At 46.0% G+C, this 22756-nt stretch overlaps 1 protein-coding gene across 1 annotated transcript in view; it reads right to left on the bottom strand.

Moving 5' to 3' along the window:
- Positions 1-864: 864 nt before the first annotated feature.
- PAPPA (pappalysin 1) overlaps positions 865-22756 on the bottom strand; it is a 251444-nt gene continuing 229552 nt past the window's right edge. The window contains exon 22 of the mRNA XM_065878999.1: positions 865-972. Coding sequence (XP_065735071.1) covers positions 865-972 — 108 coding nt within the window. The remainder of the gene's footprint in view (positions 973-22756) is intronic.

Raw genomic sequence — 22756 nt, 5'->3', positions numbered from 1 at the left:
TAGGATAGAGCAGCCGGAAAAGTAGCAGCAAATGTGGTCCCAAGGCAAGATTTGGGGAATGGGAGGGATATTATGGCCTCAAGCCTCAAGCAGGGGGCTGTTATAATACCTTGACATTGCAATCCTAAGCCATTTCCAGCTTGGCCTCGAACCCTGGAGTTGGGGTAAAATCCCCCATGGCAGCGGAAGAATTTGGGGGCTTTGCATACCTTGGATTCTTTACCTCTTCCTGGGTCCTACTTCCCTAGAAGGTAGGTGATCAGAGACCGTTTCACGTCCAATCCCGAAGGACTGCACCCTTGTGCACACCTTCCATACTGTAAGCCACAGGCTGTGAGCTATCTTAGCATTTCAACACTTGGTCTTGGCAGTTTCTGTAACTCTCTTTCTCCCAAGGACAGTGTCGGCTAGGAGCCTGGGAGAGGAAAGACTGAGTCTGGCCCGGTCTCTCTCTGCTCAGTCTCTAAAGCTGCCCTCACGCGGGTGTCCGCGCGGGTGCGTACGCAGGCACACCTACTAACCGCAGGTGGGCGCACTCCTAGATACGTAACTCCTACATACATGTTTCTTGCTGTGGTCGCGTGACAAACGGTTAGAATTTTAGGAGGCTCAGGGACTGCACGCCGTATATGCAATCCGTCTAAGACTTTGGGATGGGATTCCATTCCATCATTCAGCATGGCGAGACTTGGTTCACGTGCCCCCACTACGAGTCCTTCCTGGGTGAAATTAAAGGCAGACCGGTTGGGTGCTAAGGATCCCTGGTGTGGAGAGGCCATTCCGTTGAGCAGCTGACTGTGAAATCAATACCAAAGGGATGCGGGTCCTGGCATTGGGAATTCTTTGACAACTCCTTGTCCTTCCTTAGCCATGGCTGTATCCTCGGAGGTCTTTCCGGCTGTGTTCTTGGGCCTGGGGGTCCCGACAAGCACAGTCCCCCTGTAGGTCACAAGACATAGGGAAGGGGGTGACCTGCAGAGAGAAAGATAGAAGAAGTGAGCCAGGTGGTTGAGGCCGGAGCAGCAAATTCCAGAGAGGCAGCACAGGGCACAGGGCAGATCACTGGATTTGGGGAGCAGCAGATTCAGGACATGACTCTGCTTCTTACTAGCCCTGTGATCACTTTTATCAAGGTCACCATGGTCATTCTCATAGCACTTCCCATTTTCAGGGGCATTTATTACAGGTCAGGCAAAGTGCTAAATGCTTTCCGAACAGGGAAACACTGAATCCTTTGACAACTCTGTAAGATAGACACTAAAACAATCACCCTTTTATGGGAGAAACTGAGGCGGAGAAAGGGGCAGGCATTTGCCCAAAGTAATAAGTGAAAAATCTAGTATTTAAAGTAGAAAAAGCAACCTCCCCCAGAGCCCCAGGTTCCTAGCTGTGGAATCAGTAGAATAAGACAGACCTTGCACTGTGGACTCTGAGGGCCGAATGAAATCATGGGTGAAAAATTGCAATGTACTACACCAGAGTTGGTTAATAGACTTGTACAATGGAATATCTAACTTATAGGGCTGTTGTGGTGATCAAGTGATCTAAAGGATGTGACAAGGTCTTTTAAGAAAACATAACTCTCTGCATATATCGGTAATTTTGATTTTGAGAGGCAATGATGAAAACAACAAAAGCATTTGTCAGCAAGCTCAGACCACCTTCTAGGGGGCTTAAATCCTGGTGGGGAACATTTCACAGAGAGACTTTTGCAGAAAATTTGGTTGAAGGATCTCGGGAGCGGATTTCAGCATGGGAAAAAGCGAGAGGCATACAACATGACAATTCGATATATGTATATATTATGAAGGTTAGAAAAAAATTAAAAGAAATTTAAAAAGAGAAAGTGAGAGGCCCACGTTTCAGTTCCGAGTCCATCCCTTCACACGCGGTGTGACCTTGGGCTGGCTGTCCTTTCTAGAAACCGTGAGAAAGAGCCCAGTAGAGCGAATGTCCTCCCCACACAGCGGAGGATCTGTCTTTCCAAAGAGCACAGTGCTGTCCCTGCCTGAGCCCCAGCCTGGGCTGACGCGAGCGGATTTCCCCTCATTGCATCATGACATTTGCATATAACTTCCCCCAGAGGGTCCCCCATCTGCACAGACGGATTTAATGACCTCATTTGCCTCCTGCCCGGGGAAGGGTCTCGAGTGCTCACACAGGCCTGGAGAGCATCTTTGTCTCTCTAGCCTGTGGGCTCATTCTCTGTAATTCTTTTTCTCTCTGCCCCTGTGCCCACCCTCCCTCTCCCCCTCCCAACCTCTCTCCACCCTGCAACTTTTCAACAATTTAAAATGTAGAAATGAACAGGAAGATTGAAGCATAAGCCCCAGCTCTCTCACCTAACTGAGGTGTGACCTTGAGCACGTGACAATTTCTCTGAGCCTCAGGTAACTCCGTCATGAAATGGGAGTGATGAAAGCACACACCTCCAGAGGTGGTGACGAGGGGTAATGAACTAACCAATGGGAAACCCCTAGCAGGCAGTGCGTGCCGCATGCCGTCTCGCTTAGCGGGACGGGGACTGTGTCAGCCGTGTTCATTCTCGTTTCCCCGGGGCCTAAGCCACAGAATACGAATGCAGGCCTGTTCGCCTCTCCATCTCTCTCTGACTCTCTCACTGCTCAGGCTAGTGCACTTGTTTCTCTTTTCAGTTTAAGCTCACAGGTGCGTGATGCCATGGTGAGTATCCCCGGAGCTGCTTCCATGCAGAGCCTGCCTTGCTGCTTACAACCGCTCACTGTGCCCTGTTCAGGACACTTCCTAGCCTCCATGCCTAGGCAGAGGTGGTACCGTCTCATCTAGAGCATTCCTCTGCAACTTCTTCACCTCTAAGACGAGCAGAGCATGTTAGAATTGGAAGACACCTTAGAGAAAACCCTCTAGTCCGTGTGGGGAAACTGAGGGCAGAGCCACGTCCAAATCTCACAGCTGAGGTCCAGTGGGGAGACCACCACCATGTGAGCCGAGAGGCCTGGATTAGCATCCTCGTTTGCGTCATACTCGCTGAACAACTTTGGGAAAAACCCCTTCACCGCCATCACCCTGAGTTTCTGCGTCTACAAAAGGTAGATCGTTTTTTAAATGATTTTTAAAAAAAAGGTACTTCATATGGTTGTGAGCAAAGATGAAAGAGGCAAAAACCCATCCTCCTGCCCATGCTAACATTAAGATGACCCAGTTACCGCTCATGTCTTCTGCACAGTTAGTTTTCTCTGCAACTAACTCTTTCCCACTGGGCTCCTCGATTCGTTAGGGACGGCTTCACATCTGGTCTACGTCTCATGCTTCCTGCTGCGCCTCACACAGGCAAATATGCAACAGATTCTCTCTCTCGGAATAAGACACAAAGTCCTTAGCAAGAGTTCAAGGCCTTGCGTGGTCTCCACACACTTCTCAGACCTCACCTGGTTCCCTTGGTCCCCTCACTCTCGGTGGCTTTATTTACTGGTGTTTTCCTGCTTTTTCAGCCATTCCTGCTCCTCCCTTTTCCTGGCCAGCTCCTCTTCCTGTGCCAGGTAGTATCTCAAGCACCACCTCCTCCCTCATTAGTCTGGCCAGAGACGGCACCATCATGTTCATCCCATATCCCAGCCTCCTCTCCTTACACCATTCTTGTGCGGAATCACTTCTGCGCTTGTGTGCCAGGGCAGTCCGGGCAGGGACCATGTCTGTCTGTTGTTGAACTGAGTCTTTATCTACCACATGGCAGGCATTCAGTGGACCCACGGATGGAGCGACATATGAACGCACAAATATACAGGAAAAATACAAGTCACGGGGCCTCTGTTCTTGCACTCATGTGCTGTGTGACTTTGTACAAGTTACCTCCCTTCTCTGGGCTTCAGGTTCCCTGTCGATCTGTACATTAAGAGTTGATTTTAATGAGCTCTACCTTCCCTTCTGTCTGAAAATCCTTCACAGTCTGAGAAAGGCAGAAGGCAATGCCCTGGGCATTGGAGATGGAGAAATGCAGACTTTCTCCACCGCTTTGTGTCTTGCACGTTCCCCTTTCTGCCATCTGCAGTTCCACTGGCTTCTCCAAAGCTACCGGCTGGCAGGGCCCTACACCCGTTAGCTTCTCAGGCCCGTCTGGCCAGTCTGGCTGTGAGAGCATAGTGTGACCATTTGCTTTCCTCCCTGGGCCAGCCCAGGGAGTTTCAGCGTTTCCCTAAAGAAATGGGTCTGGAACCTAAGGGAAGGAATTTCAGTCAGAACACAACGAAGTCTAGAAGGTTTGGTCTCAGGGAAAAGAAAGATCCAGGTTCTCCTTGTGGCCCCCCACACGCTTGTAAACGCAGCTGCGTCTACTGAGCCCTCGCTAGGGGCCTGGAAGGCAGCACTGCACGGCTTTCGGCAGGTCCTTGGCACCTGCAGACTTGGACTCCCCTCTGTGAGACAAGCGTTCTGGTGAGAAGCCAGTGAAGCAATGCTGCCTCCAGACCAGCTCATGGAGGTCCCCGTGCAGAGGACCCGCACCGGTACCTTGCCCTTCCTCTAGCCTCTCAGTGAACTGCCTGTTCAGGGCCTGCCTGGGGGTGGCGGGGTGGGGGTGGGGGGGGCTCCTCTCCTCCCAGGTGACTTCACTGATCGAGGGCCTACAATGGGGAAGAGAGGGTGGATATCGCCAGCCCTGCCCACTCCCCCAGGTGTTCCCAGGTCTGACCTGGAAGAGACAGGGAAGCCTGTCTGTCCAGGTTCGAGGCTGTGAACACCACTGTACACACACATACACACGGGCCCCTCCGGAGGCTGTCTGCGTGTTGGGTGATTCCCACGTGCTAGCTCATGGGTTCCACACAACCTCGGAAGGCTTACAGATGGGAAAATAGAGGCTTCAGCATGTTTAAAAAGAAACAAACTTGCCCTGGGCCTCACTTAGTAGATGCTGCAGGATTCTAACCACCCCCCACCCTCCCCCGCTGCAAACACTGAGAGCTTGTCAGCAAGTGAGAGTAAGGGGAAGGCACCTCTTCACACCCCGACCCGGCTGACTGCCGCGTGGTCTGTTTCACAGCCACTGGCCTTTCGTCCCTTATTTTGTGCCTGGCACCCAGTTACTCACTCTTCCCAGCAACACTAATAAGGCAGCTATTCTTACTATCCTCGTTTTACGTCTTAGAGGAAACGAAGATGCAAAGCGGTGAGTCACTGGTTTGGCAGGGGGCTTGGGATCTGCACCCATTTGTAACTGCCCCTCGGCACCACCCCCACGGGGCAGGTAGAATGGGAGTCAGGGTCCCCTTTTCACAGAGGGAGAAACTGATATGGAGAGAAGAGTCCCATCCCGATAAAGCTGGCTCTCAGCCCGATTCCCAGATGCCCTGATTCCCCAAGCAGCTTCCCCACCTTATCCCCCAGACGGCCTCCCAAGAAAACCTACCACCCACGGCACCAGTGCCACGGTGGCCAGTTTACATCTGGGATTCCCAGCACCATGTGGCCAGGCTGTCCCCTAAACGGCTTGGCCACGCACTCTGGGATTCTGTCAACAAGCCCAGGTCGGTGACTAAAGGCCAGGATTCTCTCTTTTTCCTCTAGGCTGGAGATGGTGCTCAGCACAAGGGTCTCTCCCAGTGGGTGAGCTGCCCAGGATAACACCTCCACCCGCGTGTGTGAGCGGATCAGGAATGCGGCCTGGCAAACGCCACAGGGCCCTGGCTGAAGGTCTGTCTGAGGCTGAATTCTGAATCAGACTCAACAGGGAGGTCACAGGCAGAGACTGCAGTGTAGGGCAGCAGGAGGCATCCTGCACTGACGGTCAGAGAACCTGGCTGTCCACCCACCCACCGTGGGGTCCTGGGTGAGTCACTTTACCACAGTGAGTCTGGGGGGCTTCACAGTGTTGGTGGAAAGACTTGATGACATCAAGCAGACCAAGGCCTGATGCTGAGGAGGGCTCCCCTGCAAGCTCCTTTGGGGAAGGGTAGATCTGTGTCTGGCACGGGGCATGCAGCAGTCAATGAACACAGAAGCTTGTTTAAACGTGGATAAGTGGAGGAGAGAATGGAGAAAAAGCATGGGTAAAGTGGAGGAACACACCAGGCTAGATGAGAAGGAGACTTGGCTTTGATTCCTTGCACTGTTAGTCATGTAGTAGCGTATGCTAGTAGGCAAGTTACTTCTTTTGGCCGGAGGGGAAGCGGGGGCGGGAGGGACTTCAGTTTGTCTATAAAATGGGGGAAATAACAGTCCTGCCACGGAGAAGTATTTTGGATAAAGTATAAAATTCAAGTAAAAGCACTTGCACAGTGCATGGTGTATAGTATGTGCTCAGTAAATAATGCTGGTGATGGTGACAGTGGTGATGGCATTGACAATGGATAATAATTTGGGGGGATAGAAAGGCCTGATTCCTTTCATAGGATCAAGTTGAAATGAGTGTTTAATTCACCCACAGGAAAAAGTCAAAGCTACACCCCAAACGGGGGAAATCATAATACTCCAGAAAGCAGTGAATTTTGGACAAGGAGATTAGTCTACTTTGCTTAGTCATTTGCCTGTTATCGCTTACTAATCTTACAAGTTGAGCACATCCGTCCCCTCTTCCAGGAAGCCTTTTAGGATCCTCTAGGCTGGTTCAGTGCTTAAAAGTCACTGCTCCCTGGATACAGTTCCAATTCCACAGCATGGTTTATAAAAGCCTTGCTCGTGCCCCTAGTCTCACCTCTCACCCGTTCCCCTCTTGCACTGTGCTCTAGCCATATTCAGGGATTAGGGTTTCCTTAATGTGTTCCCTTGTTCTGGGCTTTTCACAGACTCTGCCCTCTACCAGAAATACTCTTCTCTCTCATCTTTATCTCTGGCCCTCCTCCTCCTTCTTTTACCTGAGTAAGACCTACGGCACCTTCCATGTCTCACCTGATGTTGCCTTTCTCTAGGAAGCTACACTGACGCTCCTCAATTGCTGTGTCTCCATTAGCATTTACTGTGCTCTTAAGGCCTGGCCACTGGTCCCCAAGATACGAACACAGCATGGATAGGCTCAGGTCCATCTCGCTCGTGGCCTAGCACGGTGTCTATCACACAGCAGGTTCTCAGCAGTGGGGTGCACCAGAACTTGGGATATAACAGTGATCAAAATAAATGCACCTTCTTGCTCTCATGAGATTTTCATGCCAGCAGCCAAGAGGTATAGAGATTGCCAGACGATAAATAATAAATACATTTTACAGTATGTGCCAGAGCGATGTGTTACGGAAGGAAGCAAGCATGGAAGCCAAGGTAAACAGGTGTGGGAGTGCCAGAGGTGATGTAAGGTGGGTGGTCAGGGTGGGGCACATTGCGAACACAACACTTGGGCAAAGACTTGGAGTGAGTCATGAGGATGAATGGAGAAGAATGTTCTTGGCCAAAAGAACAGCTAATGGTGAAGACTGGAAGGTAGGAGGATGCCTGGCCTGTGTGTGGGATGGCAAGGAGTCCAGAGGGCTGGGGTGAAGTGGGGCAAGCCACCCATGGTGGGGGGGTGAGGGCAGAGAGGTCTGGGGATGGGCAGAGCACGCAGGCCATCAGGAGGACTGGTTTTCACTCTGGTAAAACGGAGGGACACGGAAGGGCTGTGCATAGAGGTGTGAGGCCGCCTGACTTCTTTTCTGATGACCATTCTGGCTGCTAAGCTGAGATGTTAGACCTGTTGATGTATATCCCCAACTCTGCAACTCAACCTCCAACCCTTTATCAGCTCTGCTAAGACGGCTGCTTTCCATCTCATGCTTTTGGTTATCTTCCCATATCTTATAGAATCGCTAGCCTCCTTGGACCAATGGACTACGTTTGGGTTTCATGCCCTTTCTCAAGAAAATAGGTTTTCACTTAGATTAGCGAAGGCGTGTGGCAACACTGCATTTGATGTCATCAGTTGGGTGCGCCGTCCTGTGCTGAAACATGCTCCTGGGCTTATTTCTTTCGTTCTGCCCTGAGCCCAGCCCTGATCAGCCCTCAAGCTCCTGTTCACTCACCACCTCACTCAGGAAGCCCTGTGGAGGGTCCTTAGACATGAATCTAATCCAAACATCAAGAGAGAAAAACCTAATGAACCTGGCCTGCCCAAGGCCTCAGAGCTAAGTTGTCGAACTGGGACTACATCCCGACTCCCCAGACATCTTCCAGAATCAGTCTCTTAGCAGCTGCCCGAGACATGACCGTAGCCAGCGTTCCAGGCCACCACGCCTTAGAAAGCCCTGGTATGTCCAATATTTTAAGGTTGTCTCTCCTTCCTCCCTTACACCCCCCAACACATGCTTACTTAGAATGATTTCAATTAGAAATGAATATGTTTTTGTTATTGTTACAAGGGGAAACTGTTGAAGCAACCGTTCTGGAAATCTGCTCTGTATTCTAGACTCAGGGCTCCAACAGGAAAGTAATAAGCTGGCACGTGAGCAGCTGAGCCCCTCCCCTTCCCCTTCCTGCCTGCCTTGAACTGAACACAGGTGTCTGGGCAGGAAGCTGGCCGCCCCTGTCGGATGGAGTTTCCCGCACTGTCTTGCTCTTGTCGGCCAGCGGGGCCCAGGTCACCCCACAAGGCACACGTGGGGAACAGCTGGTGTCTATACAGACAAACAAGGGGAGGAAGGCTGGAGAGAGCAGACAGACATCATTCTGGCCCAAGTGACCGGGCGGAGGCCCCAGCTCTGGGGACTGGGGAGAGGTTTAGGGGGAGAGGAGGCAGGAAGGCAGTCCAGGAGAAAGTGCTTAGCTCTGGGGCTGCAGTTCATACCTAGGACCCAGGCCAGGAGGACCAGGAAAGCAAGAGGCCCACCCACTGAAGGAAGGGCGCGGTGCAAGCCCGCTGTAACTAGATGCTCAGAACGGCGGTTAGAGGCAGGTGCTGTGTGGTGCAGAGTCCCGAGCTTTGTGTCTCAGCTCGACCACTTACTGGCTGTGTGGCCTCAACCCTTCTAAGCCTCAGCTGCATCATCTATAAGGTGAAGATAAAAGAGACCACACCTACAACAGGGCTACTGTAGTGATGAAATGACATGACGCATGTAAGAACAGGGGACACTATGTGTGGTAAACAGTGAGCTCTCGAAAAACAGTAACTACTATTATTTGCTTGGAGTCAGGAAATCCTAAATCCTACACAGAGATCGGCCACCTGTACAAGTGACTCCACCTGAGTCTCAAATGTGTACTTTGTTGGATGGTTCTGGAGTCTAAATGGAATAACACGCACAGAGATTCTAACCCATGGCCAAGCACATGGTAAGTAAGTGCTCAATTACTGTCACTTGGGAAGGTGCATGGAGTCAGTCTGTGCGCTGCCAGTGAGACGCTGAGCACCAGGCTCAGAGTTTCCGGGCAGGGAGCTTCCCACAACATGGAACTGGGGCCAAGGGTACAGGTGGGAATTAAACAGGCTAGCAGGTGAAGGACAGGGGGAGGAGAGGAAGGAAGCCTGTCTCTGGCCCCTCTCCTGCCCTGAGAGCTTCCTGCTGTGGAAGCGGGAGACAGAAACCAGGACTTTGTTGCGTTCAGGGGAAACTCCTGTCTGGGTAGTCAGGATTGATTGGTAAGGCTGGGAGCCTCAGCTATTTCCCACCCTGTCGCTGCTCCCGAGAAAAGCTGCTTTCTCCTTCTCAAGGGGAGGGGGTCCTATACCCAGGGTTCCCTGGCTGTCTGGGTCCAGAGTGAAATGTCTCCAACTGGAACGGGCAGGGTCATGCCCAGGTGCACTGAGGACAAGGCTCTGTCCCCACCTGCTTTCCTCTTCTGAGACTCAGCCCCACGCAGGAGAAAGAGAGAGCTGGGCTTGTGAGTCAGATAGAACTGGGTTCGAATTTGGGCCTTGGCATTTGCAAACAAGTCTTGTAAGTAGTCTGAACCCAAACTGGCTCCCCTGTGCAATGGGGCTGGGGTTGACATGAGCATTAGGAAGATAACAGAGGATGAGCGTCTGGCAGTGTCTGATGTGCAGCCACTCACTCAGGGGTGTTCCGTCTTATTATCAACTATCTACCTCTGTACAGCAGCTCACTGCAAGGATAGTTGGTTGTGGATGAGAGAGTAGAAAGGTTCCAAGAAGTTGGAGTTTATGTAGAAGTTAGGTTGGGAAATTTAAATCGTAGGAATATGACTTTAATTCAAATCACCTTTCTTCTCCAGAAGTCAGATTTCCAGGAGTCTTGAATCTGAAGAAAGTTCCAAACAAACACTTCTGAACAACAAATAACTATGACAAAGCCACGTGCACCATGAGAGAGGTCATCCGGCTCTCTAATACACAGGTCACACATAGTTCCAACAGCTGTCTCCACTCTGCCCCTAACCACTACTCACCTTCACCAGGGAAGTTCCTACTCATTCTTTAGGACTCAGTGTGAATGTCTCTTCCTCAGGGGAGCTTTCTCTGACCTTCACACTGTTCTCCAAAAGATCCCACACCTTTCCTTCATTGTCCCTTCTGCAAAGGTAATCAAGTACATAGCTGTATACCTCACTGCTGAAAATCTGGCTCCCAAAACATACTGCGAGCTGTACAAGGGTAGGTATGCTGTCTGTCTGGACTCTACCATGTGCACACAACCTGGTCCAGTGCTCAGCCCATAGAGATACTCCATGAACACACGTCTCCTTTCACGGAGGGAGCCTGGTCACCTGCACTCTGAGGCCTAGGCCGACAGGAAGAAGCAACAATTTAAAGTGGGAGAAGGTAATCTTTTAACGCAAAAATCCAAAATTGCATTTATAATGTGAGTAGAAAAGAAAAGGGGGAGGGGGGGGGAAAGATTAGGGAGCATGTTCAGAGCCAGCAAAAAGCTAACTAACTCTGGGTCCCTTAGTAAAGAGACAGCACTCATCTCAGGGCCCTGGAGCCTGAAATTGCTGCAGCTGAACCCAGTATAGAAATATAGAGTCCAAATGGCCATTTGAGATATATATCTATATGCATCTATTCAAATGACTGTAATAATTTGGACTCTGCACCTGAACCTCAATCATGACTTCATGTCCCTACCACGTACTCCCTAGAAATAACAAGCCACTTAAGGAAGTTTCCCACTAAAATTCGTTTTATTTTTTAATGTTTTAGTATGTAAGTTATAGTTGGTAGGAAAATTATTTTAATTGGAGCTGCTCTTTCTCCAGCTGATGGTGTCAGGTGAATAACATTTTGTAATTCTACACAAACTTTCTAAAACACAAACTTCGTTGTTCACTGTTAAAATGGCTGTGACTCCAAGGGAGTGAAAGAGACACACTGTATTCGCTTGGTAACAGGTATCAGGGGCCTTAAAAATGCTCACACCTGGAGGGGGGGATGGAGACGGTGGAGGAGTAGGACGTGGAGCTCGCCTTCTCCCACGAAACAAACATTAAAGAATACATCTACAAGTAGAACAGTTCTCACAGAACAGCTACCAAACATTGACGGAAGACCTCAGACCTCCAAAAAGACAAGAAAACCTCCACAAAACCAGGTAGGACAAGAGGAACAAGAAAAAGAAGGAATCTGGATGGGGCCTGAGCCCCAGGGAGGGAGCTGTGAAGGAGAAAAGGTTTCCACATGCCGGGAAGTATCCTCCCCTGCGGGGAGAGCAGACTGGATGGAGGGGGAGGTTCAGAGCCTAGGAGGAGAGCACAGCAACTAGTTTGCGGACGGCAAAATGGAGCGTAACCTGCCCAGAAGGTCGGCACCACTGCCCTGCAATCCGTAGCCTAAAACAAACACCCCTCTGTTAGTGCAGGTTGGGGCTGGGTGCTGAAGCTCAGGCTTCAGAGGTCAGACCCAAGGAGAGAACCAGGGTTGGCCGTCTGGAAACAGCCTGAAGGAGCTGGACTGTGGCAACCAAGGGTATACTCAGAATTAGACTGGGCCCACCAGAGAATCAAGGCACCATTATTGTGGGGGGGGGGCGGGGAATGCATGAGGAGAGGGGTGGGACCACCATAAGAGCTTCTTTCCCTGTGAGCACTCCCAGGCAACAGGACACCACCTACAGGAGCTCTGGGGGCAGGTGCGAGTCACTGCTGCCATCGTGGGCTCCAGAGGCAGGCACAGGCCACCACTACGAGACCTGCACACAGGAGCCTGGCCCTGTCCCTGATGTCCCAGGAGAACTCAGCACCCACCCTTAGGAAATCTGCGAGCAGGCACCAGGCCCTACTGCCAGTGTCCCAGGAACGTACAAGGGCCGCTGTACCTGCATACCCGATATCAAGGGAATAACGGACAGCATATTCTGAGGAAAGAGGCCCCAAGCGTCCAAACTAAAAGCAGTCCCTCGACTCTGGAAAAGAGGGTGGAGTAGAAGAACTTGAGCTCACCTCTGCTCATGAAAACACCAACATCACAACTAACTGCTGGACAACCATTGATAAAAAAGACTGGAACCTACCAAAAAAGATACTTTACATTCAAAGACAAAGAAGCCACAATGAGACAGCGGGAGGGGCAGTTTCACAAGATAATCAAATCCCATACCTGCCAGGTGGGTGACCCACAGACTGGAAAGTAACTATATTGTAGAGGTTCTCCCACAAGAGAATCCTGAGCCCCACATCAAGCTTCCCAGCCTGGGGGTCTGGCATAAAGAGGAAGAAGCCCCAGAGCACTTGGCTTTGAAGGCCAGTGGGACTCGAGTGCAGGAGCTCCACAGGACTGGGGGAAACAGAGACTCCACTCTTGGAGGGTACACACAAAGTTTCATGTACACTGGGACCCAGCACGAAGCAGTAACCCCATAGGAGCTGGGGCTGGACCTACCTTCGAGTCTTAGAGGGTCTCCTGGGCCAGCAGGGGTTGGCTGTGGCTCACTGGGTGGGGGTGGGAGGGAGAATAACACCGGTGGCAGAAGCCCCAGAGAATAGGCTCTCCTAGGCTCTGATTGGTGTGAGCTCTCCCGGAGGTCCCCATTTTGGCATCACATCCTGGCCCTACCCAACAGCCTACAGTCTTCAGTGCTGGAACACCTCAGGCCAAACAACCAGCAGGACAGGAACACAGGCCCATCCATCAGCAGACAGGGTGCCTAAAGCCACCTAAAAACACACCGCTTGACACAGCCCTGCCCACCAGAGGAACAAGACCCAGCTCCACCCACCAGTGGGGAGACACCAGTTCCTCCCACCAGGAAGCTTGCATGAGCCTCAGGATCAATCTCAACCACCAGAGGGCACACACCAGAAGAGGAGCTATAACCCTGCAACCACCAGAAAGGAGACCACAAACACCCAAAGTTAGTTAGACAAAATGAGATGGCAGAGAAATGTTTCAGATGAAAGAACAAGACACAAACCTACAAGAACAACTAAATGAACAGGAGATAGATAGATAGGCAACCTACCTGAAAAACAGTTTAGAGTAATGACAGTAAAGATCCAAGAGCTCAGAAAAAGAATGGAGGAACAGACAAAGAAGTTATGAGAGATGATTAACAAAGAGCTAGAAGATTTAAAGAACAAACGAACAGAGATGAACAATACAATAACTGGAATGAAAAACACACCAGCACGAATCAATAGCAGAATAACTGAGGCAGAAGAACAAATAAGTGACCTGTTAGAAAGAATGATGGAAATCACTGCCGTGGAACAGAATAAAGAAAAAGATGAAAAGAAATGAGAACTGTCTCAGAGACCTCTGGGACAACATTAAACACACCAACATTCACATTATATGGGGGGGTGTCCCAGAAGGAGAAGAGAGAGAGAGAAAGGGCCTGATAAAATATTTGAAGAGATTATAGCTGAAAACTTCCCTAACATGAGAAAGGAAACACTCAAGTCCAGGAAGTGCAGAGAGTCCTGAACAAGATAAACCCAAGGAGGAACACGCTGGGACATATTAATCAAACTGACAAAAATTAAAGACAGAATAAATATTAAAAGCAACAAAAAACATACAAGGGAACCCCCATAAGGTTATCAGCTGATTTTTCAGCAGAAACTCTGCAAGCCAGAAGGGAGTGGCAGGATATATTTAAAGTGATGAAAGGGAAGAAACTACAACCAAGATTATTCTACCCAGCAAGGATCTCATTCAGATTCGACAGAGAAATCAAAAGTTTTACAGACAAGCAAAACCTGAGAGAATTCAGCACCACCAAACCAGCATTACAACAAATTTCTCTAGGCAGAAAAGAAAAGGCCACCAAAAGATACAAGAAAATTACGAATAGGGAAGCTCATGAGTAAATGCAAACATAAAGTAAAGGTAGGAAATCATCCACACACAAATATGATATAAAAATCAGCAGTAATGAGAAAAGGAGAGTACAAATGCAGGATATAGGAAAAGCATTTGAAGTTAAGAGAGCAGCAACTAAAAACAATCTTGTACATATAAAGACTGCTATATCAAAACCTCACAGGAACCACAAACCAAAAATCTACAATAGATACACATACAAAAAAGAAAAAGAAATCCAAACACGTAACTAAAGATGGACATCAAATCACAAGACAAGAGAACAGAAGAGGAAGGGAGGAAAAAAGACCTTGAAAAACAAATCCAAAACAATTAACAAAATGTCAATAAGAACATTTATATCGATAATTACTTTAAATGTAAATGGATTAAATGCTCCAACCAAAAGACGTAGACTGGCTGAATGGATACAAAACCAAAACCTGTACACTTCAGACCTAGGGACACATACAGACTGAAAGTGAGGGGATGGAAAAAGGTATTCCATGCAAATGGAAATCAAAAAAAAGCTGGAGTAGCAATACTCATATCAGACAAAATAGACTTTAAAGACTGTTACAAGAGACAAAGAAGGACAGTACATAATGACCAAGGGATCAATCTAAGAAGAAGATATAACAATTGTAAATATATATGCACCCAACAAAGGAGCACCTCAATATATAAGCCAGTGCTAACAGCCATAAAAGGAGAAATCAACAGTAACACAGTAATAGTGGGGGACTTTAATACCCCACTCTCATCAATGGACAGATCATCCAGACAGAAAATCAATAAGGAAGCACAGGCCTTAAATGACACACATTAGAACAAATGGACTTAATTGATATTTATGGAACATTCCATCTGAAAGCAGCAAAATACACTTTCTTCTCAAGTGCTCATGGACGATTCCCCAGGATAGATAACATTTTGGGCCACAAATTAAGCCTTGGTAAATTTAAGAAATCATATCAAGCATCTTTTCCAACCACAACACTACTGGATTAGAAATCAGGTACAGGGAGAAAACCTGTAAAAAACACAAACACACGGAAGCTAAACAATAGGTTACTAAACAACCAATGGATCACTGGAGAAATCAAAGAGGAAATTAAAAAAACATACCTAGAGACAAATGACAACAAAACACAATGGTGCAAAACCTTTGGATGCAGTAAAAGCAGTTCTAGGAGAGAGGTTTAGAGCAATACAATCTTATCTCAGGAAACAAGAAAAATCTCAAACAACCTAACCTTACACCTAAATTAACTACAGAAAGAGGGACAAGCAAAACCCAAAGTAAGTAGAAGGAAAGAAATCATAAAGATCAGAGCAGAAGTAAATGAAATACAGATGAAGAAAACAATAGCAAAGATCAGTGAAACTAAAAGCTGGTTCTTTGAGAAGATGATAAACAAAATTGATAAACATTCAGCCAGACTCATCAAGAAAAAAAAAGAGAGGACTCAAATCAATAAATTAGAAATGAAAAAGAAGTTACAACTGACACCACAGAAATACAAAGGGTCATAAGAGACTACTACAAGCAACTATATGGCAATAAAATGGACAGCCTAGAAGAAATGGATAAATTCTTAGAAAGATACAAGCTTCTAAGACTGAACCAGGAAGAAACAGAAAATATGAACAGACCAATCACAAGTACTGAAATTGAAACAGTGATTAAAAAACTTCCAACAAACAGAAGTCCAGGACCAGATAGCTTCACAGGCAAATTCTATCAAACATTTAGAGAAGAATTAACACCTATTATTCTGAAACTCTTCCCAAAAAATTGCAGAGGAAGGAACACTCCAAAGCTTATTCTATGAGGCCACCATCACCCTGATACCAAACTCAGACAAAGATACCACCAAAAAAGAAAATTACAGGCCGATATCACTGATGAACATAGACGCAAAAATACTCAACAAAATACTAACAAACCAAATCCAACAATACATTAAAAGGATCATACACCGGGATCAAGTGGGATTTATCCCAGGGATGCAAGAATTCTTCAATATCCACAAATCAATCAGTGTGATACACCACATTAACAGACTGAAGAATAAAAACCATATGATCATCTCAATAGATGCAGAAAAAGCTTTTGACAAAATTTAACACCCATTTATGATCATGCTCTCCAGAAAAGTGGGAATAGAGGAAACTTAACATAATAAAGGCTATATATGACAAACCCACAGAAAACATTCTCAACAGTGAAAATCTGAAAGCATTCCCTCTAAGATCAGGAACAAGGCAAGGATGTCCATTGTCACCACTTCTATTCAACATAGTTTTGGAAGTCCTAGCCATGGCAGTCAGAGAAGAAAAAGAAATAACAGGAATCCAAATTGGAAAGGAAGAAGTAAAACTGCCACTGTTTGCAGATGACATGATACTATACACAGAAAATCCTAAAGATGCTATCAGAAAGCTACTATACTATAGCTCATCAATGAATTCGGTAAAGTTGCAGGATACAAAATTAATACACAGATATCTCTCGCATTCCTATACACTAACAATGAAATCTCAGGAAGAGAAATTAAGGAAACAATCCCATTTACCATTGCACCAAAAAGAATAAAATACCTAGGAATAAACCTACCTAAGGAGACAAAAGACCTCTACTCTAAAAGCTATAAGACGCTGATGAAAGAAACCAGAGAGGACACAAACAGATGGAAGAATATACCACGTTCCTGGATTGGAAGGATCAATATATTCAAAATGACTATACTACCGAAGGCAATCTACAGATTCAGTGCCATCCCTCTCAAATTACCGATGGCATTTTTCACACAAGTAGAACAAAATTGTTTTGTTTTTTTTTTCATTTATATGGAAACACCAAATAGCCAAAGCAACCCTCAGAAAGAAAAATGGAGCTGGAGGAATCAGACTCCCTGACTTCATACTATACTACAAAGCTACAGTCATCAAAACAGTATGGTACAGACACAAAAACAGAAATACAGATCAACAGAATGGGATAGAAAGCCCAGAAGTAAACTCACACACCTCTGGTCAATTAACCTACGACAAAGGAGGCAAGACTATACAATGGAGGAAAGACAGTCTCTTCAATGAGTGGTGCTGGGAAAACCGGACAGCTATATGTAAAAGAATGAAATTAGAACACTCCCTAACACCATACCCAAAAGTAAACTCAAAATGGGTTAAAGACCTAAATGTAAGACTGGACACTCTAAAACTCTTAGAGGACAACATGGGAAGAACACTCCTTGACATAAATTGCAGCAAGATCTTTTTAGGTCCACCTAGAGTAATGAAAATAAGAACAAAAATAAACAAATGGGACCTAATTAAACTTAAGAGCTTCTGCACAGCAAAGGAAACCATAAATGAAATGAAAAGACAACCCACATGATGGGAGAAAATATTTGCAAATGAAGCAACTGACAAGGGATCAATCTCCAAAATATACAAGCAGCTCATGCAGCTCTATGTCAAAAAAACAAACAACCCAGTCAAAAAAACAACCCAATCAAAAAATGGGCAGAAGAGCTAAATAGATAGTTCTCCAAAGAAGACATACTGATGGCCAAAAAGCACATAAAAAGATGCTCAACATTACTAATTATCAGAGAAATGCAAATCAAAACCACAATGAGGTATCCTCACACTGGTCAGAATGGCCATCATCAAAAAGTCTACAAAAAATAAATGCTGGAGAAGGTGTGGAGAAAAGGGAACCCTCCCATACTGTTGGTGGGAATATAAATGGGTACAACCACTATGGAGAACAGTATGGAAGTTCCTTAAAAAAATTAAAAATAGAACTATCATATGATCCAGCAATCCTACTACTGGGCATATAGCTGAAGAAAACCATAATCTGAAAGGGTACATGCACCCCAATTTTCATTGCAGCACTATTTACAATAGCCAAGACATGGAAGCAACCTAAATGTTCATCGACAGAGGAATGGATAAAGAAGATGTGGTACATATATACAATGGAATATTACTCAGCCATAAAAAAGAATGAACTAATGCCATTTGCAGCAATATGGATGGACCTATAGATTATTACACTAAGTGAAGTCAGACAGAGAAAGACAAATATCATGATATCACTCATATGTGGAATCTAATTTTGAAAGATACAAATGAACTTATTTACAAAACATCAACAGACATACAGATATTGAAAGCCAACTTATGGTTACCAAAGGTGAAATGTGGGGGGGGAGGGATAAACCAGGAGCTTGGGATGAACACACACACATTACTATATATAAGATAGATAACCAACAAGGACCTACTGTACAGCACAGGGAACTCTGCAATATTCTGTGATAACGTATATGAGAAAATCTAAAAAAGAATGAATATATGTATATGTATAACTGAATTGCTTTGCTGTACACCTGAAACTAATACAACCTTGTAAATCAACCTTGTCAATAAAATTAAAATATTACAAAAATGCTGACAACTTTTATCCTACTCATGTTAATTCCAAGAATCAGTTATAAATGAATAATTACAGCTATAAAATATTTCCATGTAAAGATGTTCATCAGCATCATTATCATTGTGAGAAAATGAAATAACTTAAAAGTTAAAATCGAAGTTGGAGATAAATGATTACATAAATTATTGTACATCACAACCATATACTAAGTATACTAACTATGTACAGCAAAAAATGCAACTAAAGAAGTCTGGAGCCAACCAGGAGATACAGTAACAGTTCTCCGATTTGAGTGTGTTTCTTGGGTCTTGCCCTGTTCACCCCTGTATTTTAGAATCAGAGCATCTTTCTTGAAGGAACAAATTCTCTTAAGGACGCTACAGTATAAAGGGACTAGGATAGGAAGCCAGGAACCTTGCTCTATTTCTATCACTCACTTTGCTACCTTGGACAAATCATTCCTCCTTTACGGGCCTCAGAGCCCCCATTAAGGAAACGAAAAGTTTGGACTAGATCATCACAGAGCTCTATAGCCCAAATGACTGTGATTCTTTGCCCTTCACATCTCAAAACCAGTTTCCCCTCTTTAAAATGAGAGATAAGATCAAATGTTTTTTCAGCTTAGAATATATATGAATATAAAAATAGAAATAGTTCAGAGACCTTCAAGATGATGGAGAAGTAAGACGTGAAGATCACCTTCCTCCCCACAAATACATCAGAAATACATCTACATGTGGAACAACTCCTACAGAACACCTACTGAATGCTGGCAGAAGACCTCAGACTTCCCAAAAGGCAAGAAACTCCCCACGTACCTGGGTAGGGCAAAAGAAAAAAGAAAAAAACAGAGACAAAAGAATAGGGACAGGACCTGTACCACTGGGAGGGAGCTGTGAAGGAGGAAAAGTTTCCACACACTAGGAAGCCCCTTCACTGGTGGAGGCGGGGAGCAGGGGGATGGGGTGGGTGGGGGGAGCTTCGGAGCCACAGAGGAGAGCGCAGCAACAGGGGTGCAAAGGGCAAAGCAGAGAGGTTCCTGCACAGAGGATCGGTACCGACTAGCACTCACTAGCCCGAGAGGCTTGTCTGCTCACCCGCCAGGGTGGGCGGAGGCTGGGAGCTGAGGCTTGGGCTTCAGAGGTCAGATCCCAGGGAGAGGACTGGGGTTGGCTGCGTGAACACAGCCTGAAGGGGTTAGTGCGCCACGGCTAGCCGGGAGGGAGTCCAGGAAAAATTCTGGACCTGCCGAAGAGGCAAGAGGCCATTGTTTCAGGGTGCGCGAGGAGAGGGGATTCAGAGCACCACCTAAACGAGCTCCAGAGACAGGCACGAGCTGCGGCTATCAGCACGGACCCCAGAGACGGGCATGAGACACTAAGGCTGCTGCTGCCGCCACCAAGAAGCCTGTGTGCAAGCACAGGTCACTATCCACACCTCCCCTCCCGGAGCCTGTGCACCCCGCCACTGCCAGGGTCCCGTGATCCAGGGACAACTTCCCCGGGAGAACACAAGGTGCGCCTCAGACTGGTGCAACAGCATGCCAGCCTCTGCCGCCGCAGGCTCACCCCGCATTCCGTACCCCTCCCTCCTCCCCGCCTGAGTGAGCCACAGCCCCCTAATCAGCTGCTCCTTTAACCCTGTCCTATCTGGGCGGGAACAGACGCCCTCAGGTGGCCTACACGCAGAGGCGGAGCCAAATCCAAAGCTGAACCCCAGGAACTGTGCGAACAAAGAAGAGAAACGGAAATCTCTCCCAGCAGCCTCAGGAGCAGTGGATTATATCTCCACAATCAACTTGACGTACCCTGCATCTCTGGAATATCTGAATAGACAACAAATCTCCCAAAACTGAGGCAGTGGACTTTGGGAGCTACTGTAGACTTGGGGTTTGCTTTCTGCATCTAATTTGTTTCTGGTTTTACATTTGTCTTAGTTTAGTATTTAGAGTTTATTATCATTGGCAGCTTTGTTTACTGATTTGGTTGCTCTCTTCCTCCTTTATATATATATATATATATTTTTTTTTTCCTTTTTCTCTTTTTGTGAGTGTGTATGTGTATGCTTCTTTGTGTGATTTTGTCTGTACAGCTTTGCTTCTACCATTTGTCCTAGGATTCTATCTGTCTGTTGTTTTTTTGTGTGTTGTTTTGTATACTTTTTAGTACTTGTTATCATTTTTGGATTTGTTTTTTGGTTTGGTTGCTCTTTCTTTTTTTTTATTACTTTTTAACTTTTAATAATTTTAAATAGTTTTTATTTTAATAACTTTTTTATTTTATTTTATTTATTTTTTTCTTTTTCTTTTTTTCTCCCTTTTCTTCTAAGCTGTGTGGCTGACTGGGTCTTGGTGCTCAGGCCTGTGGCTCTGAGGTGGGAGAGCCAAGTTCAGGACATTGGTCCACCAGACACCTCCTGGCTCCACATAATATCAAATGGTGAAAGCTCTCCCAGAGATCTCCATCTCAACACTAAGACCCAGCTCCACTCAACGACCAGCAAGCTACACTGCTGGACACCCTATGCCAAACAACTAGAAAGACAGGAACAAAACCCCACCCATTAGCAGAGAGGCTGCCTAAAATCATAATAAGATCACAGACACCCCAAAACACACCACCGGATGCAGTCCTGCCCACCACAAAGAAAAGATCCAGCCTCATCTACCAGAGCACAGGCACCAGTCCCCTCCACCAGGAAGCCTACACAACCCACTGAAACTAACCTTACTCACTGGGGGCAGACACCATAAACAGTGGGAACTACAAACCTGCAGCCTGTGAAAAGGAGACCCCAAACACAGTAAGTTAAGCAAAATGAGAAGACAGAGAAACACACAGCAGATGAAGGAGCAAGGTAAAAACCCACCAGACCAAACAAATGAAGAAGAAAGAGGCAGTCTACCTGAAAAAGAATTCAGAGGAATGATAGTAAAGATGATCCAAAATCTTGGAAATAGAATGGAGAAAATAAAAGAAACGTTTAACAAGGACCTAGAAGAACTAAAGAGCAAACAAACAATGATGAACAACACAATAAATGAAATTAAAAATTCTCTAGAAGGAATCAACAGCAGAATAACTGAGGCAGAAGAACGGATAAGTGACCTGGAAGATAAAATAGTGGAAATAACTAACACAAGCAGAATAAAGAAAAAAGAATGAAAGAATTGAGAACAGTCTCAGAGATTTCTGGGACAACATTACACGCACCAACATTCGAATTATAGGGGTCCCAGAAGAAGAAGAGAAAAAGGGACTGAAAATATTAGAAGAGATTATAGTTGAAAATCCCAAATATGGGAAAGGAAATAGTCAATCAAGGGCAGGAAGCACAGAGAGTCCCATATAGGATAAATCGAAGGAGAAACACACCAAGACACATATTAATCTAACTAACTATCAAAAATTAAATACAAAGAAAAATATTAAAAGCAGCAAAGGAAAAACAACAAAAAACATACAAGGGCATCCCCATAAGGTTAACAGCTGATCTTTCAGCAGAAACTCTGCAAGCCAGAAGGGAGTAGCAGGACATATTTAAAGTGATGATAGGGAAAAACCTACAACCAAGATTACTCTACCCAGCAAGGATCTCATTCAGATTCGACAGAGAAATTAAAACCTTTACAGACAAGCAGAAGTTAAGAGAATTCAGCACCACCAAACCAGCTTTACAACAAATGTTAAAGGAACTTCTACAGGCAGGAAACACAAGAGGAGGAAAAGACCTACAATAACAAACCCAAAACAATTAAGAAAATAGTAATAGGAACATACATATGATAACTACCTTAAATGTAAATGGATTAAATGCTCCAACCAAAGACACAGGCTCGCTGAATGGATACAAAAACAAGACCCATATATATGCTGTCTACAGGAGACCCACTTCAGACCTAGGGAAACATACAGACTGAAAGTGAGGTGATGGAAAAAGATATTCCATGCAAATGGAAAATAAAAGAAAGCTGGAGTAGCAATTCTCATATCAGACAAGATAGACTTTAAAAAATAGAGACTATTACAAGAGACAAAGAAGGACACTACATAATGATCAAGGGATCAATCCAAGAAGAAGACATAACAATTGTAAATATTTATCCACCCAACACAGGAGCACCTCAATATATAAGGCAAATGGTAACAGCCATAAAAGGGAGAAATCGA

This window comes from Phocoena phocoena, chromosome 6, assembly GCF_963924675.1.
Source record: "Phocoena phocoena chromosome 6, mPhoPho1.1, whole genome shotgun sequence".
Taxonomy (NCBI): Eukaryota; Metazoa; Chordata; class Mammalia; order Artiodactyla; family Phocoenidae; genus Phocoena; species Phocoena phocoena.
Note: the sequence above shows the minus strand (reverse complement) of the source record. Positions and strands in the feature narration are given on the sequence as shown.